The 18,943-nt window shown below is 40.1% G+C and overlaps 1 protein-coding gene across 1 annotated transcript; it reads right to left on the bottom strand.

Moving 5' to 3' along the window:
• Positions 1–287: 287 nt before the first annotated feature.
• RAC2 (Rac family small GTPase 2) lies at positions 288–18,057 on the bottom strand. The gene is made up of 7 exons (XM_070947806.1): positions 17,963–18,057; positions 12,245–12,316; positions 10,839–10,956; positions 8,878–8,940; positions 7,530–7,689; positions 5,757–5,889; positions 288–515 (listed from the first exon to the last, which is right to left on the bottom strand). Exons 1-6 carry the CDS (start codon positions 17,995–17,997, stop codon positions 5,759–5,761), a joined length of 579 nt encoding a protein of 192 aa, XP_070803907.1. The 5' UTR covers positions 17,998–18,057; the 3' UTR covers positions 288–515; positions 5,757–5,758.
• Between the last annotated feature and the right edge of the window lie 886 nt (positions 18,058–18,943).

The following is an 18,943-nucleotide window of genomic DNA, read 5'->3' as shown; positions in this document are numbered from 1 at the left end:
AAGAAAGGGAAAAAAAAACGAGGAGAAAATCAATAGTTAAAAAGTACCCCCATACACACATTCATATCAGCACTGGGGAAATTTAGGTAATGTGTTCAGGAAGAAAATGAAAATTATTGATTAAAAAACTAGATCAGCAGGAGACATTAACTGTTTGAACCTACAAAGAATATGCGCAAAACAAAGACCCCTTTGAAAAGTTTTCATAGTACTTTCCCTATTACTAATGAATATATTGCCATAACTGCATTTTATTTTTTTTAAGCAATAGTCACAAATTAGGTCGACAGTGTGTGTGAGAGAGAAAGCAATTTATACTGGAATGCACCTTGTTAAGAATAAAGTAATGCATACATTCAGATTTTTTTTTAAGTGAACAAATAGCTAGTTGCGGAAGCACTGGGCTATTCAGAGTGAAACAAGGTTAAAAATCCAGCAGCCTGTAAAGTTTTCTATCTTCATCTCCTCTTCAAAGTCCAGAGAAAGGTCTGGTGTAAAGGGCCAAAATTCAAATTCTGTATCGGAGAGACAAAAAGAGAGAGGGAGGGAGAGAAATTGTGTTACTCTAGTCTGCTAGCTACACGACAAACTTCTGCAACCGAGGGCTCTTTCACATATGTGGACTTCAACACCTAGACTTCTTAGCTAAGGCTATGATGGATTGGGCATTGGGGGTGGGTTAAACAATTTGGGGGAAACTGCTGCAAAGAATTGCATTCTCCACCCTTTATGAAGCAGTAGATCATTGCAGACAGCCATTGAAATCCAAGTTTCCTTTAGGGCAGGAGAGAAACTGGCAGATTTAGGCTCACTTCCACAGCTCAGATGGATCATTGAACTGGCCTGTTGCTTTGAAAAAAAAATAATATAAAGATCAACCCTCTTCATTTGGCAAAATATTTACTGTGCTACTACAAATACCAGCCCAGAAACCCAGCAAGGGCTGGCTTTTAGGAAAGCATTATCCTTTTAGAGAATTGAATCACGAAGATGTGGTATTGTTGCTGAGAAACCTTATCCTCTAGTTTCAGCCCCAAAAAACCACTTGGGCAACTTCATTAGCTATTGAGGGTGAACAGAGCAGTGAATATCCTGCTGTTCACTAAAGACCTTCCTGAAGAGGACTGGAGTACAAATCTTGTCATCAGGCTTGGAAAAATCTCAGGGTTTGCAGAAGTACAAAAATAGTTTTAAGGGTTTTAAGGGTTTTATATAGCTAACGTAAAATACAATACAATAAGAAAGCAATATATATATATATATATATATATATATATATATATATATATATATATGTCTTTTTCTTTTTCGTAGGCTTTTATGTGCATATTCTTTCTAGCCAGGTTTTACAGATTTCACATAACCAGGGCTGTAGAACATCTTAGCTTATGTAGGTAAAACCTGGCTAGAAAGAATATGCACATAAAAGCCTACGAAAAAGAAAAAGACACATTGTACCTTTACAGGGAGGATACCTGAGAAGAGGGTGTGGCTCACTGATGACGCCTTACAAGGCAGAAATAGCTATTTGAGTCTCCCAAAGAGCAGCACAGAGTTGCTGTTTGTCAGCAGAAAAAAAGCCCAGAAACTTGTGAATGAGATTTCACAGAACCAGGGCTGTAGAACATCTTAGCTTACGTAGGTAAAACCTGGCTAGAAAGAATATGCATATATATATATATATCAATTTTCTTACTTCTTCGTAGGGGCTATGTGTGTTTTTCTTCTAGCCAGGTTTTCCCTACGTAGCCAAGGTTTTTTTGTAGCTCCAGCTCAGTAGAATCTCATCTACTCGGTTCTGGGCTTTTTTCTTTTCTAACACCTAGCAAGCTCTCACTGCTAGGTGGGAGACCTAAATAGATCCATTTCTAGCTCGTTAGCTTTCGTCAGTAGGCCACACCCATCTCCTCCCTGTAAAGGCATAGTATCAATTTTCTTACTTCTTCGTAGGGGCTATGTGTGTTTTTCTTCTAGCCAGGTTTTCCCTACGTAGCCAAGGTTTTTTTGTAGCTCCAGCTCAGTAGAATCTCATCTACTCGGTTTTCTGTTAGAAAAGAAAAAAGCCCAGAACCATGAGAGTTCCAGGTATAGTTATAGAAGAGGCGATAGACATCATGATCTCCGGAACGTTTAAAAGTTTAAAATTTTTTATTTTAAAACTTGTGCTAAGCTTTTGTCGGCCCCTACCGACTTCGTCAGAGTATCAATGGGGATTTTATATTCTGATGAAGTCGGTAGGGGCCGACGAAAGCTTAGCACAAGTTTTAAAATAAAAAATTTTAAACTTTTAAACGTTCCGGAGATCGTGATGTTTATCGCCTCTTATATATATATATATACGGTACATATATATATTCTTTTCTTTTCGTAGGTCTTTATGTGTATTTCTCTGAAGAACCTGGCTAAAGAGAAATAGCCAGGTTATTTATGTGTATTTCTCTGAAGAACTTGGCTAAAGAGAAATGCGTGTGTGTGTGTGTGTGTGTCTTTGGTTATTCTGGTTTTCTCCCACGTAAAATTGGAAGTGTCTTGGCGACGTTTTGATGAAGTCTCATTCGTCATCTTCAGGCTGGTGTTTTCGGCTTCGGCTGTGTGAGCGTTTTTCTATCTCGATGGCTTCTCTGATTATTCTGTTGTTAAAATGTTCAGTTTTGGCGATAGTTCTGGTCTTTTTATCACCAAAACTGAACACTTTAACAACAGAATAATCAGAGAAGCCATCAAGATAGAAAAATGCTCACACAGCATGAATAAACGAGATGATACCTCCCACCTACCAGCCATTTGGAAACCCGCCCTCATTGACAAACGAGTCCCTAACACAAAGAATGACACCAGACCTACACTCACAAAAACCACACAGGATGTCACCACCACACATCCACGCAAAAAGAAAACCCACACCGATGAGGCATGACCACAAACCAGAAGCCAGACCACAGCTGCATCATTAGCCACTTTAAACCCCTCCAAACCATACATGAAGCAAATTGACACCCACCATGAAGATGTGGCACCACCATGAATGCGAAGCCAAACAACAGCAATGCAGCTCACCAGCTCAAATCCCCCTGCAACTCAGACTAACCCAAGCACAACCAAGCCCCCACCTAAACAGAACACACCTCCATCCAATCAGAGCACAGCCAAACCCCCATCCAATCAGAACACAGCCAAACCCCAAACCAATCAGAACACACCTCCACCCAATCAGAACACAGCCAAGCTCCCACCCAATCAGTTCACACCCCCACTGGCAGTTAAAAGAAAGAAACAGCTGCAATCACACATTGCTCCCAGAAGCACGAAGCTGAAAACACCAGCCTGAAGATGATGAATGAGACTTCATCAAAATGTTGCTAAGACACTTCCAATTTTACACGGGAGAAAACCAGAATAACCAAAGACAGACAGACAGACAGACAGACAGACAGACAGACAGACAGACAGACATATAAAACCCAATAAAATGCTAGCGAAGGGGAGATAGGTGGATGGGATTTGAGAGTGGGAGAGTGAGTGGGAAAAGCCAATGGAAAAGGTGGAACAGCTGGATCACAAACACAGCTTCCTATGCAGGAAAACATTTTGCATGAAAACATTTTCCTTTTATAGAACTGGTGCTGATGATCTTTATTCATGCATTTGCATTCAGTAAAATAGTTATGAAAAGTAAGCATGGGGAGAATTTTATTGGGCTGTAGAGTTCCTTCACATTGCTATAGAAAATAGATAAATGGTGGGATATAGCAGCACAATGTTCTTCCTTCTCTTATTGGTGAGAAGGGTGAAGTAAGAGAAAAGACTCCAATCTATCCCCTCCCCCAATGCCAGTGTGTTGGCTTGTGCTTCAGACTACCTACATATATCACACTCACTGCTATTCCTGTTCTTAAACATGAATATACATTCTACTCCTGCCAAAAGCATTCTGTTCTACACACCTTCTTAGTACTAAACTGAGGAATTTCCCTGCAATTTTTTTCCCCAACTGGTTTCACTTGATTTCATAAAAAAGTATTTGCTTTGGAAACTCTGAACGAAGAAGAGAATTTAGAAATATTTTTTTAGCCACAATATAAGTTTCATTACAGCTTAGACCAGGGGTGTCAAACTCAAGGCCCACATGCTGTATCTGGCCCTTGGGGTGCTTATCAGGCCCCCAGAGCCACCCTGGAAACAGTGAAGGCCACTCCCACGGTGCCTTCGCCTGGCCCAGGGTTGGAAGAGGCCATGCTGAAGGAGGCCTTGGCAGCCAAAAAGGGAGTTTGGGAGGACTCTGTGCAGCCCTCCTGAGCTCTGTTTTCACTGGCAACATGCTTGAGGCGGCCATGGCAGATGAAAACAGAGCTTGGGGGAGCCGCGTGCTGGCCACACCCACCCCAGTCACACCCACCCCCCTGAGATCAAACACAACCCTGATGCACTCCTCAATGAAATTGAGTTTGACACCCCTGTCTTAGACCAACCACCAGTGGTGGTATTGACTTACCTTCACTACCAGTTCGCAAATGTGAGCGCATGTGCTCCCTCGCTCACTTCACTCGTGCACGACACCTCTGCGCATGCACAGAACTTTCTGCACATGCGCACAGCATCAAAAACGTGACGTGATGACGTCCAGACAGGTGGGTAGAGCCTCCCACAGCTGCCGCTACCGATTCGCCTGAACCGGATAGAACCGGCTGACTACCACTACTGCCAACCACTATATATAAAATATACCTAGAATCTCCCACAATATTTATATAGTGAAAGGGTAGGCAAAGTGGATGTATGCCTATATATAAATGTCTTGTTCTTTATTATACATACAATCATCTATCCAATGGTTTGCAGCTTCTCTGATGTTCCATGTTAAAGTTAAATCCTGGGGAAATATATCACAAGACAATTTCTCCACTGGGACTTTAGCAATTGCAGTGTGACTGTCATTACTAAGGGGATGTTTACAGAGAAGTTGTTTCCTCTTCCCTGGAGAGGTTTGGAAAAATCTTCTGAATCAACTTTACTGTGAATAAATTGAGCAGAGAATTTCAGAAGGGCGTGTGTGCCCAGTGATACATCTGTGTGTCAACTACCATCCACTGCTTCACTGACAATCCTTGATCAGAGATGATGAGTCTAGCTCAACGAATTGTAATGCAACCCATCTGCAGAGTACCATGTGGCAAAGCTGATGTGTGGATTGTGTGTGCAATGAAGCCCATGGGCTTTTTTTAACCTCGTGTCAAATTATACTGATTCTTTTATTCCAGACTCAAGTTTATATCATCCAGACTTCTCATATGCATTGGTCCTTTGTAGAGTTTGGAGGAATGAGTTTTCAGATGTCTGGCACATCAAATCACAGCAGCTTTTTCACAGCACATTAATGGAACCATATATACTGCTCAAAAAAATAAAGGGAACACAAGCAGAAGACATCTGAGATCTGAATGAATGAAACAGTCTTATTAAATACTTTGTTCTTTACATCCAGTAGTTTATACACTGCTCAAACAACTAAAGGGAACACAAAACTACTGTATGTAACAAACAAAGTATTTAATAAGGCTATTTCATTCATTCAGATCTTGGATGTCTTCTGCTTGTGTTCCCTTTATTTTTTTGAGCAGTGTATATTTTTTCCTGCTAAAATCACAACAGTAGCACATTAATAACTTTCTAATATTTTCAAGTCCCGTGGTAAGAAATCATGCTGGTATTGATCCATTCTGGATGAAAGCACAAGCAGGGAGCCTTTTGATACTTACCCCTAAACGATGTTGCACCCCCTTTTCTTGGTCTTTGTAGGTTGTGGACAGAGAACTGCTCGAATGGCCTCATCAAACACTGTTTTCAGGCCACGCTGAGTGAGGGCTGAACATTCAAGATACTTCACTGCATCTGCAAAGAGAAAAAGCTCACTCTCTGAGGAAGAAGCAGAAATGAATACATTCTCTTACTTGTCCTGATATCAGGTTTGGCATCTCTATGGACAGCAGAGCTACTTAGGAATGTAAGAATATAAGAAAAGACTAACACGATCAGACCAAAGCCCTGTCACATGAAGATGGCTTATGTAGAGTCTGTGAAAAGGGAAAGATAGATTGTTTTTCCAGAAAACATGAGTTTGCACTGGTAAAGACTCTTCAGAAAGAGAGCAGACTTTCAGCTTTTGCTGGTGTCCCCAGAATACAGGACAGGAAAAGGAAGTTGTGGTTCAACATTATTTCAAGAGACAGAAGGCAAGTTCCGGATACAGAAAGTTCAGAAGATGAGGGGGAAAATATCAGCATTCTGATATTCTGAGTTAAAGCCCTAATCTTAATCTTAACTGCAAGAAATCTGATACCACTTTAACCCTTATATATAGATCATTGGGGGCTTTGCACACAAACCAGCAAAGTTGTACTAACAAGGTCTGAGCACGAGTGAGTATAAGTTTTCTAGTGTATTCATAGAAATAAACAAATGGGTTTTTTTTAATGGCCATGGTTTTTCAAACACATGGCCACATACATCTTATTTTTTAATACAGAAAAATGTGCATTTTAGTGGACTTTCTTCAACATTTTTTTTCTTTCTAAATTCTCAACACACACATTCATGCCTACATTTTCTGAAGCGGTACTGGATTATATAATTAGGAAAAGTGTGAAATTTCAGAGATAACTGCTTTCTGATTTGCATAACAGTTCAGAACTGGTTTCTCATTAAAATGTGAACAAAAAAAAAACACAACAACACAAAAAACTTGAGCATCCATCTCTTGGGGACCAAAATATTCAAGTTAACATTTCCTTGGAGCAACTAAAGTGAGAGTTAACTTGGAAAAACTTTCTTCCCTTATCTGTCATGCATTGTTGCTATTTTAGCCCAGCATACAGCAAATACTACTGTTCTCCTTATCTGAATTGTCCTTTTGATTTAATGAATTGTAATATTTAATCCAATGCTAGATGAAAATGATTCCATGCTACTGAGACTCTTAAGAGGATTCATCACAGCCTCCTTCAAGGAAAAGAAGACAAATCCTCTTTTCCCAGAAGCAGACACCACTGTAAAAGCCCCATCAAAGGTCACCTTCTGGATCTAATAAATAAATAAAAGATGGGAACAGAACCAATAAAGTCAGGATAGAGATTAGCACTGCTAATTTGTGACAGCTGTATATTTTCTGCCAATTCAAGGATACAATAGATGAATAGGACTTCATAGTTAGAAAGTGCTCTGTTCTATCAAAAGGAAAAAAGAAAAAAGAGGGTTTGTGAGCTTGGTAGACAATATTTACATGCATTTGCCTTTCTGAATTTCTCAGCTGCTTTCTAGCTCTTATATCTGCACAGGTTTCTGCATATTGCACCAGAGTTAGTTTCTGAAGGCTAAAGTGCAGAAAGTACAAAATAAACAAGCCAAAGAAAAACAGATAGAAGATAAATACCAGCCTAGTCTAAATAATGGATAGGGATGTCTGACTGCATTTGATAGGTTTGAGAGAGATGGGCAATTGAACTGGCATAAGTGAAACCAGCAGCAACACTTACCAATCTCTTTGGCTAGGGCAAGACCTTGTGGGTAAGTAATAGGGGCCAACTTCTTTTCCTTCAGCTTCTCAATAGTATCTTTGTCATCCCGGAGATCCAGCTTCGTGCCCACCAGGATCATGGGAGTGCTAGGGCAGTGATGTCGTACTTCAGGGAACCACTAAAAGAAAGCACAAGATTTTACTGAAATAGCAAACAAAACAATGATGCAAAACAGCGGGTTGACAAATGAAAAAGCAGGTGAGCCATGTGCACCAATGCAGCCTTTTTAAATAAGGACTAGAAATTAAATGCCCAGGTTTGTAATAATACACAGGAAATAGAATTTGGAAATAGCAGTTGATAACAAGATGAATATGAGTCACAGTATATAATATAGCTGTTGAACCAGAGAGAGTTGATTCTGATTGTGGTGGGTATAAACGTTATAATCATTTAGCAAATGCATCTTGGCTTACATCCACCAAAGTATATTTATTTGATCAATTTATATAGCTGCCCATCTCACAATTGTAATTCTGGGAGATATACCTGGGTTTAAAAAACCAGACAATGGCATCAGAAAACAAACCCAATTCTGATCATAAAAAAAATTTACAATGAAGGGCTCACTTAATCCCTAGATACTTTGAAGAAGGATCCAGACAAACTGGAACTGTTACAAAGAAGGGCAGCTCTACCTAGCCTCATACTCTAGTGTTGCTGAACCCTGTTTGTAGACCAGGGGCTTCCAACTCGATATCATTGAGGGCTACATCAGGGTTGTGTTTGAGCTTGAGGGGGCCAGGTGAGCATGGCTACCTCGACATCACTCAAGTCGGAGCCACCTATGCCCAAGTGCTCTGCCAGCGAAAACCGAGCTCTGTTTTTGCTGGCAGAGAGTTGCAGGATGCCATCGCAGCTCCATTTTTGCTGGCAGAGGCACCACAGGCTGATCCTTTGCTGTTTCCAGGGAGGCCCCACGGGCCAGATCTAAGCACCCCATGGGCTGGATCCAGGCCCCAGGCCTTGAGTTTGACACTCCTGTTGTGGACCATGATGCAACCTCTGATAGATTTGAAGAGTTATGTTCATGTAAAGCAGACTTCATCCAATACATCCTTCAGATTTATTAGACTTTGATTATCAGAATTCCCAGGCAATATGAAAAATCCAAGATAGCCATGGGAAAAGTTAGGCGTCATCATTCAAAATTTTCAATGAAATCTTTCACATCAGTCCAATTTATACAGTGCATGAGGATCCAAATATTTTACTGTCACTGTATATTTTTCATGCTGCAACAATACCAAGATTGATTCTTCCCTTGCCTCACTTGCTCTGCACACAGAACCCCGGATGATCTCACCTTAGCACGAACATTTTCATAAGATGCAGGGCTGACTAGAGAGAAGCAGATGAGAAAGACATCCTGTAGGCAGAAGAGAGGTGAAAAAAATCATGTGAAATCATATTTGGTGCAGCCAGGGGGGGGGAAAAAGTCACATTATGAAGCGGAATGTACCAAATATTGATATACATTGTTGCTCAAGGGCTTAAAGCATTTTACAGAACATCTCTGCAACTCTTACAACAACCCTGTAAGCTACATAGGTATTGTTAATAAATATTTAGTCCAGTGATTTTGGTTGGTTTGCATCTAAAGAATTTTGAATCTTTAAAGAATTTTGAATCCCCTGCACATGCGTGCTAGTCGTTCCCAACTCTAGGGGGCGGTGCTCATCTCCATTTCAAAGCCAAAGAACCAGTGCTGTCCGAAGACATCTCCATGGTCAGGTGGCCAACATGGCTATACACTAAAGGCGCACGGACCACTGTTACCTTCCCACCAAAGATGGTCCCTATTTTTCTACTTGCATTTTTTACATGCTTTCGAACTGCTAGATTGGCAGAAGCTGGGACAAGTAATGGGAGCTCACCCCATTACGCGGCGCTAGGGATTTGAACTGCTGAACTGCTGACCTTCTGATTGACAAGCTTAGCATCTTAGCCACTGAGTCACCGCATCCCTTTCGAATCTTTACTGAATGCTTTATGAAAAGAAAGAACTTTTGAAACAAAGAACAGTACACAAAACCTAGATTTATTTTATAGACATGAAAGAATTACTTCTTCCACTAATAAATCAATATCCACAATACTAAAAAAGCAAAAGTATCACATTATCTTAGTTTACAAGAATACCTCTTGAAGAAGCCATCTTTTGATAAGGCATGTGCTGGTGGTTGCCATTTTCCACAAGCACCTCTAACAAGTTCACAACTATGCCCACAGGCTGAAAAATACTAGCTAGTTTATCTAATCAAGATTAACTCAGAAAAATCTTGATTTGATGCTTTCTTCATGTCATCATCACCTTCTCCATCTGAGAGTTATATTTAATATTATATTGTACAGTACTTATTATCAGTTAGAGAAGCCTGAGGATTTTGTCCAGGAATCTTGAAGGACCTCCTTAAATTATGTAAATATAATCTTATTTCCATTTTAAAAAGTGAGAGCAAAGGCTCTCTAAAGTCCTGGATCAACTGGGTAAAACTATTAAACATTCTGATGGTTTTTTGTGTTTTTTAGCTGTGATGACTGTTACAGAATATTTTGCACTGCCACCATTGAATGTAATTAGGATTTTGGAGGTCCAGATATAATATACATTTTGTTAATATAATATTGTCTCCTGGTGAGGATGTGGAGCTATCTCATTGCCATTGATTTCTTTCAGAATGCTCTTTTAAAATCTCCACTCTAGTCTACAGTCTAATGATTTGTTGATGGTCTCTCATCCAAATGTTGACTAGATCTACTTATGTTGACTAGTTCTAGCAACCTAGTACTAAGGAGAAAAGCAACTTAGAACTAAGGAGAAATTTCCTGACAATTAGAACAATTAATCAGTGGAACAAGTTGCCTCCAGAAGTTGTGAATGCTCCAACACTAGAAGTTTTTAAGAAGAGATTGGATAACCATTTATCTGAAATGGTATAGGGTTTCCTGCCTAAGCAGGGGGTTGGACTAGAAGACCTCCAAGGTCCCTTTCAACTCTGTTATTCTACACTCCTAGATAGGGTTTTTTTGGAAATCAGCTAAGGTTAGGTAGAAGCTGTCATGTGTGTGCTAACAAGGAATTATGAACAAAGTTCTTCAGAAGTAAGTAAGGCTGTCAAACAAACAAATCTGGATGTCTACTAACTAAGGAGAACTATGGCTCTTTGCAGCTTCTACTGGTAGTTTCAACTATTGGATTTTTGTAGTCCATATCAAATAGCCCTAAGCAATTAGACAATACTTCAAAGAAAATTCATGACTTACAGTCTGTGGATAGGAGAGAGGCCTCAAGCGGTCATAATCCTCCTGGCCAGCTGTATCCCATAATCCCAGGTTTACAGGTTTGCTATCAACCATCACATTGGCAGAATAATTATCAAAGCTGTAACAGATATCAAAGTTTATAGTGACATTAGAGGGAGAGGGATCTTACTCTTTCCTAGACTGAAATCCTAATTCAGGAGAAAAGGCATGGTTCTCTCCAGGGTGCTAACAGGTATGACTCTCTTGGCACCATCAGACTCTTTGATTCACTTGACTTTATTTCATAAACATTAAATGGAAAGTTTGGGTTCTGTAAATCTCACTGGCACCTTCGGATGCAGCATGAGGCACCAAAGGTATTCTATGAAAATAGAGGATGGTTCATCTCAGTGATTTCTTTATGTGTGGGCTCTTGGTACAAGTACAAGAATGGAGATATTCTGGAGTGCTAGTGAGCAATCTGGAAGATCAGGTTGCTTACAGGGAGGAACTCAAAAGAAGTTTGCTAAATGGTGCCACCATCTTGACTTAGAATAGAATAACAGAGTTGGAAGGGACCTTGGAGGTCTTGTAGTCGGAGCAGGGATTTGGGCTAGAAGACCTCCAAGATCCCTTCCAACTCTGTTATTCTATTCTAAGTCAAGATGGTGGCACCATTTAGCAATCAAAACTCCTTTTGTGCTCATTTTATATGTGTATTGCACATAAGCAGCATGGCTCAGATTGCATTTTTATGACTGCCATCTTGAATTTTTTATACCTACCCACCCCGCTTCTGGAAGTTCTAGAAAAAAATCACAGCACCTAGCATTTCTAAGCTGTCTTTGAGGAAATGGTTATTTTGTGACTGCTCATGCTTACAATCTCATTTCAAATTAGATGCCTGTTTATGTACCTTATTTTTAGTTCTTTCCCTTCTTAATCAATAGTTATCCCCAACATATAATGAAACGGACACTAAACTAAACCAATCATTTTCATAAGATGTGAAGCCTAGTTCTATATTAAATCATTATATTAGAATCTATTGAGGGTGCAATACCAAAATGAAGCTGCTGCATGTCTCTTTACTATCACTTTTCCTAGATGTATTGGCAGGGACAACTCCTCTTCTGAGAGTTCTGATCCTAAGAAATTTGATGAGCACATTAATTAATCTATTATTCTATCCCCGAAATGCATAGAATGGATGCAAATAATTTCTTAATCAAATTAATTTGTTTTTCTTAACATTCCCATCTAGGAATATTACAATGCTGAATGCTCTGGATTCATGGAAACCCGATCTTATGTTGTGCTGATATTATTTACCCAGCAAAGTTGCATTTCCTTCAGAAACAGGAATCCTAGTGAGATCTAACTCTTTCAAATCCAACAATCTCAAGCTAAACCATTTCCATACTCACACAGTAGGAATATATTCTCCTGGGAATGCATTGGTGGTGTAGCTGATCAGGAGACAAGTTTTACCTACAGCTCTGAAGGAGGGGAAAAAAAGGGAAAAGACATATAACAACAGTTCTTTTTAAAATATGCTTCAGGAGTAGATTTAGAGAGATGCTTTGCTTATGAATGAAGTTCCTGATTAAATGATTTGCATGGCAGTATTACAGTGGTGTCCAGAATTGAATTTAAGTTGCCAAGGTTGAGAAACACTGTCCCAGTATCATGTCAAACAAGAGAGATAGAAGCATGAAGCATGCAGGTAAGAACAACTTTAATCTCTCTTAAATATAGGTGGGAATGAGATGAAGGCATCTTCAAGAAAACATACCAAAGAAACAAAATGAGAAAGAGATTACCAGGCCATGTTTATTCTATGCTACTAGTGAAGAAAATTCATCATCAAGAAGGAACAAGAAGCAAGTTGCCACTTCCCCTTCCATTCTTTAGTTTTAAAAAATGTCACCCAATTGCTTAAGCCAGCCTTCTCTGGCACACTTGAGACATGGTTGTCTATAGCTCAATCAAGTCCAGCTGTGTTTATTTCAGATAATCACAGTTGTGTCCAAGATACCCAGAATCTATCAGATGGATGAAAGTTGCTTTGTGCAATTCCCATTATGCTATACGGTATAAACTTTTCACATAGTTGTGGAAGGCATGCTAAGACCAAGAATGCAGAAACACTCTTTTATTAAACCCTGTGCAATTAGTAAATGTTATCCATGTTCAGAGCCTTTCTAAAAATCTGGTAAAAATAAAAAATGATGTCAGACCCAAGGCCATAAAAAGGCATGGCAAGTTGAGCATGAATGTGTCCTTTTGGATGGTTTGAGCAAACAGGATGATCCAAAGGAAAATGTAGTTTAGAAGGTATTTCCCATTAGCTCATAGTCTAGAACAGCGATGGCTAACCTTTTTTTCCTCGGGTGCCAAAAGCACGTGCCCACACCCATAATGCAATGCCCCTTCCACAACCCCACCCCCTGCACATGTGTGTGTGACCCCCCCGGTGCATGTGCATGCGACCCCCACTCTCTTCCCCCTCCACACATGTGTGCACAACCTCCCTTTTTGGCCTCACATCCCAAAACAGCGCTGGAGGGGGGGGGAACCCTTGCCTCCCAAAACAGATGGGAGGGGAGAAAAAGCCTCTCAAAACAGCTGGGGGGGGGAAATCCTCCCAAAATGGCTGGGGGGGGGGAAGCCTCACCTCTAAAACAGTGCTGGGAGGGGAATCTCCAGAGATCTGGGAAGGCACAGGCAGCAGAAAGTGAGGAGAAAGGTAGGTTCCCCACCCCCCCCCCACATGCACGTGCATCTCCCGCTTGCAGGGCAGACCCAAAAATCAGCTGGCCAGTGAGAAGTGTGTGTGCATGCACACTGGAACTGAGCTGGGCGACGGCTCGTGTGCCAGCAGAGGGGGCTCCATGTGCCATCTGTGGCACATGTGCCATAGGTTCACCATCACGGATCTAGAAGGTACCATGATGGCTGTTAGATAGGAACTAGAAGGAAGAGCTACATGTGTTTCTAGATAACCATCTGCCTGTAAAGTTATTTTTAAAAGATCTTGTAAAACATCCAGCTTGCCCTATGCTAAGAAATGACAAAAGTGATTTTTGCATCATCTTGGGAGGGCACCAGATTGATAAAGCTGTTCTAAGGTATTCATCCTCAGCTCTCTTAATTAAAAATACACTAGGCTGGCATTTGTGGAGTTTATATCGAGATAATCCTCCTTGGGATTCAGCTGAAATATTTGTAGAGTTTCTAACCAATAAATGGAATTGGCTTTAAAAGGATGTTCTCATTTTGTTCCTACATGAACATGAGAATGGTGTGTGAGAATGGTGGTGGTAGTAAAAATAATGATAATAAATCATATGTATTTGTACCAAGTCATGGTATGAGCAAAGAAATCCAGTAATTACAAATATTTCATGCAATACAAAAATGCTCAGAACTTAATGAGCAATTGAACAAATATTTAGACTTTAAACAGCCGCCTAGTATTGTACCACAACACATATTTACACGATGTTTCTATCTATGTATCTATCTATCTATCTATCTATCTATCTATCTATCTATCTATCTATCTATCTATTATCCATCTACCTACCTACCTACCTACCTACCTTCCTACCTAGTTATTTAGCTACCTAGCTACCTTCTCTATGCCCCTCTCCCTCCCTCCCTCTCTTTCCCTTCTCAATAACCAGAACATGGCAGCAAGAATTGCAATATTAACATTTCTAGGAATTGCAAAAGAGTAGGGTGGAATAAAGAAACTCTACATTAACGCACAAATCAGATTAAAGGGCCTGAAATCCTTTTTGAAATCCATAGAACTTTCATAGATATGAAGGAACAGAGGAAACTCATTTTAGAATTATGGGCCCATCATTGGGATTGCAGCATAAGAGCAGATAAGGAGGGCTTGAGACCAGCAAGCTAAAAAAAAAACCAAAAACAAACAAACCACTATTCCAAACACCAGTATTTTAAATTCAGCTCTGGTTCAAATAGGAAGCATGTAAAGTGCCATATTGTGTAGCAAACTATGAGGAAAGCATTAGAGGTCCAGAACAATCCAAACAGTACTCTTTTGACTAATAGCACTTGATAGAGAGAGGAACTGGGAGCACTTGCTGAAAGTCTATTGCATTAGTCCAAGCATGAAGCAATTGAGGCAAGCATCAATAAAGCCACCAAGAGCCTAAAAATTTCCAATCACTTAAAAAAGCTATATAATTAATAAATGGGTGTTATCAAGCAAGATTCAAAGGTTTCAGATGGAGAAAACAGGTATTCTGAAGCTCTGGAATCAAATGAGGAGGACAGTAAAGGATGGAAAAAACAACTAGACCAAAACAAAATAAACTCTGTTTCATCCCTATTCAACTTTAGGCATGGGAAAACATCCAAGATGAAAACCTAGTAAGACAGGTCAATAGGCATCATATTTGCATAATATTGACCATGAATTGCGGCACCCAAGAGAAGGGAATAATAAGTGAACAAAATAGGCCCCACAACTGATACTTGAGGGAAACCACTCTAATAGAAAATTCCATGGTCAATGATGTAGCTTTGGAGGAAAAAGTAAAAAAGCAAAAAAGATTTGGCCCAATCAAGAATTTACCAATGATGCCCAAGGACCATGTCATAGACAAAGATATCTACTGGCTGAGTGCATCAGCTGTTGCTGTAAAGTCAAAAAGGACAACACCAATGTCAGATAGTGAGACTTCACTATCAGACTATCATTGAGAACTTGGTGTTCACAAAGTACATTTAATTAACACAATTTTATGGGTGCACATTGTATGAATTGTTATCTAATTAAATAGATGGGCTCACACAACACACTAGATTGGCATATGATTGCCTTTGTGTTTCTTGTGAATACAGCCATTATGCCAGGCCATTGAGCTATCAAGCCCAGTATTGCCAATTCCAATTGGAAGCCTTCCAGTTGAATTTGCTATAAAATTCCTCATATTCCCAGCCAGTATAGCAGGGGTGGGGAACGGGTGGGTTCTACTTATCTTTACTACTGGTTTGCAGCGGGGCTGCACGCGCTCTTTTGCACATGCACAGAAGCGTTTTGATGACATAGGGGTCAGTGGGTGGAGCCTCCAGCCGGTTTTACTACCGATTCTATAGAACCAGTGCGAACCGAGGGCAGCCCACGACTGGTTGGGAACCTTGGCCCTTTTGTGACTTGTGGACTTCAACTCCCAGAAGTATGGCTGGCTCAGGAATTCTGGTAGTTGAAGTCCACAAATCATAAAAGGGCCAAGGTCCCCCACCCCTGCAGCATTGAACAATCAGCATTGCCTCTGATTTAGAAAGGCTGATTTAATTCTCATTTGAAGAAGCATTAAGTACTTGGCCTTTTAAACTGGAGAAATTCAAACCTGAGCCATTGAAATATGACCCTTCCCTCAACTTCTGCATGCTTTTTTTTTTTTTTTAAATGACAGGTGTTAAACACTTCAAGGAAACTTCCTCATTGAGATTACAGCAAAAGAAAAGATACTGGTGAAATGCAGACACTAGAAAAGTCCCTTTGTCTGTACCGGCCCAGGGCAAATAATTTCAAGAAATCCTAGGATGAAGGGATCAGGCTGAATTTTATTCAAAACAAATGTCCTTCTCCTCCAAAGTGTAATGCTGTTCTTTGCAGATTTGTGCTTAAGACCCTCCAAAATGGAAGAAGCTGAGGGGGCAGTTCAGTGCACAATTAATAGGAAGTCCAAAACTAAATTTAACTTGTCATATTTCACTTAGTAGACATAGAAGCTGTCTTTATATGTAGGCAACCCAAACGTTTTTTTTTTTTTAGCTTACTCCAAATAATGGAAAAAAAATATTGTTCTTGAGTCATCAGGAGCATATTAGCAGGAAGGAGGTGAAGTTTATGTCTGCTGCTATGTTTTTGCTACTACAAATTGCTTTCAGCACATAATTACACAGCATATCACTCCATGAATCTCTCTCTTTCATGCTGATTTCTTGTATCTTATGCAGCTATCATACTGCCATCTGATTATGGTCACTCTCCTCCAACAAGCAGATACAAGAGAGAGTTGTAGCTGACAAAGGGACTGACCCTAGCTCTAACCCAAAAGCAACCTCACAGCAATCCTAAAAACATCCTATCTTTTATGGTAGCCCCCTTTTCTGCTTCTTAATCAACAACTGTTGTATTAGGAGGCATTCTTTGGCAACTTCAGTTTGCTTTTGAGCCTGGCCCATCATCCACAATTGATATCTAGAAATGATGATCACAACAAATAGACCTTGTCGAGTGACAAGTGCTTCATAGAAAATTGCTTTCATCTCAGTTTTACAGGGCTGCATAGCATTTTTTTTTTACTAATTTCATAAGCAAAAGGGGGAAAAAAGCCATGAAAACTTACTAACATCACTGGTACAGTAAACCACAGCCTAGGCAGAGAGCCATGGATATCAGGCCTGTATCTCCATTTTAAACCCTTTGAAAGATAGTTACATTATTTCAGGCTTGCAACATTTAACTCCCAATAATGAAACTACTGTAATTAAATCAGATTTCCCTCAGGTTTTGCTCTTCAAATGCATGAGGTCTTTGGGCTAATTGACTGGAAATTCTGGGAGCTGCGGTCCCAGTTACCCACCTGGAGAGCAACAGGCTGGGGAGGTTCTGCCTTAAAGTACTTAAATAAAGGGGCCATGGTTTATTTGATAGGTAACAAGTTATCAGGTAGGCAATTCCACAATTAATCTTAGATATGTTAGATAGATATGTTCTATCCAGGCTGACTTTTTTTTTTAAAATCACATTTCTGAAAAATAAAAGCATTACTTCCCCAGTCATATTGCACAGAAAACAAATAAAATTTCTCCCCTGGTTTCTATGGTGTCTCATGAAACTATGAAACTCAGTTTTGCAGCAATTCTTCTCAGCCTCTAGGAGCTTACAATCAACAACTCTCTCTCTCTCTCTCTCTCCCTCTCCCTCCCTTCTCTCTCTCTCTCTCTCTCTCTCTCTTTCTCTCTCTCTCTCTCTCTCTTTCTGAAAGATGGAGGTTAAGAAAGAACAAGAAAACATACATTTTGTCAGAAAGGCAGCTGAGGAAAAAAAAAAGACCCACTCACTCCCTTGCTTCTCAAAGGAAGGGTATACATACCCATCTCCTACCACCACACATTTGATGGCTTGCATGTCTCCGGCCTAGCAGCACCGTGGAGTTCAGGAAGCCTCTTGAGCAACGAAGCAGCTCAACAAAATGTTGATGGTGGAAAGTCTTCTATAGATATGTCAAAACTGAAGCTGAATTAACAGCAGGTTGTGGGTTAGGGAGGAAGCGGAAGAGAGAGAATATTTCTCAGCCCGCCCACTAGTCTCTTCCTTTACCAGGCAGCTTTAAGTGCTTGCTGGGGAAGGGCAAGCTTGCTATTTGAAAGCAGAACTCTTTTTTTGCAGATCCCAGATGGTTCAGCATTTCCTCTTATCTGTGATTCCACACTTTGGACAGTCGGGAAAAGGGTTGCTTTGAATCCATTCCCCAACATAGATTGCCCAGAGCAGCAGATGGAGAAGGTGAAGTAGAGAGATGCTTAGAGAAAGAAGGCCTTTTCCCTCTTCCCAGTTACTTCAGATGAAGAGAAGATGGCTTGCATAGGAATTGTTTGGCTTGGTCTCACTGCAAAGAGAGGGAGAGAGAACAAGTCATATCAGTCTAAGGCAAAACAAAGTGTGTGTATTTTGTAAACGGGACCTCGTTGTCTTCCTTTTAGGAGTGATATTTAAGAACATTTTGTTTGCGTTTTCACAAACTTGGATACTCACAGAAAACATTGTGAAATGTTTTGCATGTTTTTGCACATTTTGAACCAATCACATACATGCAGAATTCTTGGTTCCCCACCTCACAATATATAAAGCAGAGTGAATACATTATAATGAATGTGCATGCTGAACAGCTCCACAAATCATGATAATATTCATGTCTATAACATTTGCCAATAGAAGCTAACCATTTAACTCTTGACAAGCCACATTTATGACTGAAGGCAGCAATAAAGCACCTACAGAAACAAACCTATGAAGTCCTACGTCACTGAAAGAAAGATATGCAATCCAATTTATCAAATTATAGATGAAGCAG

The sequence above is a fragment of the Pituophis catenifer genome, unplaced genomic scaffold, assembly GCF_029215685.1.
Source record: "Pituophis catenifer annectens isolate HBS135680 unplaced genomic scaffold, rPitCat1.0.hap2 SCAF_7, whole genome shotgun sequence".
Taxonomy (NCBI): Eukaryota; Metazoa; Chordata; class Lepidosauria; order Squamata; family Colubridae; genus Pituophis; species Pituophis catenifer.
This window is presented reverse-complemented; position numbering and strand designations above follow the sequence as displayed.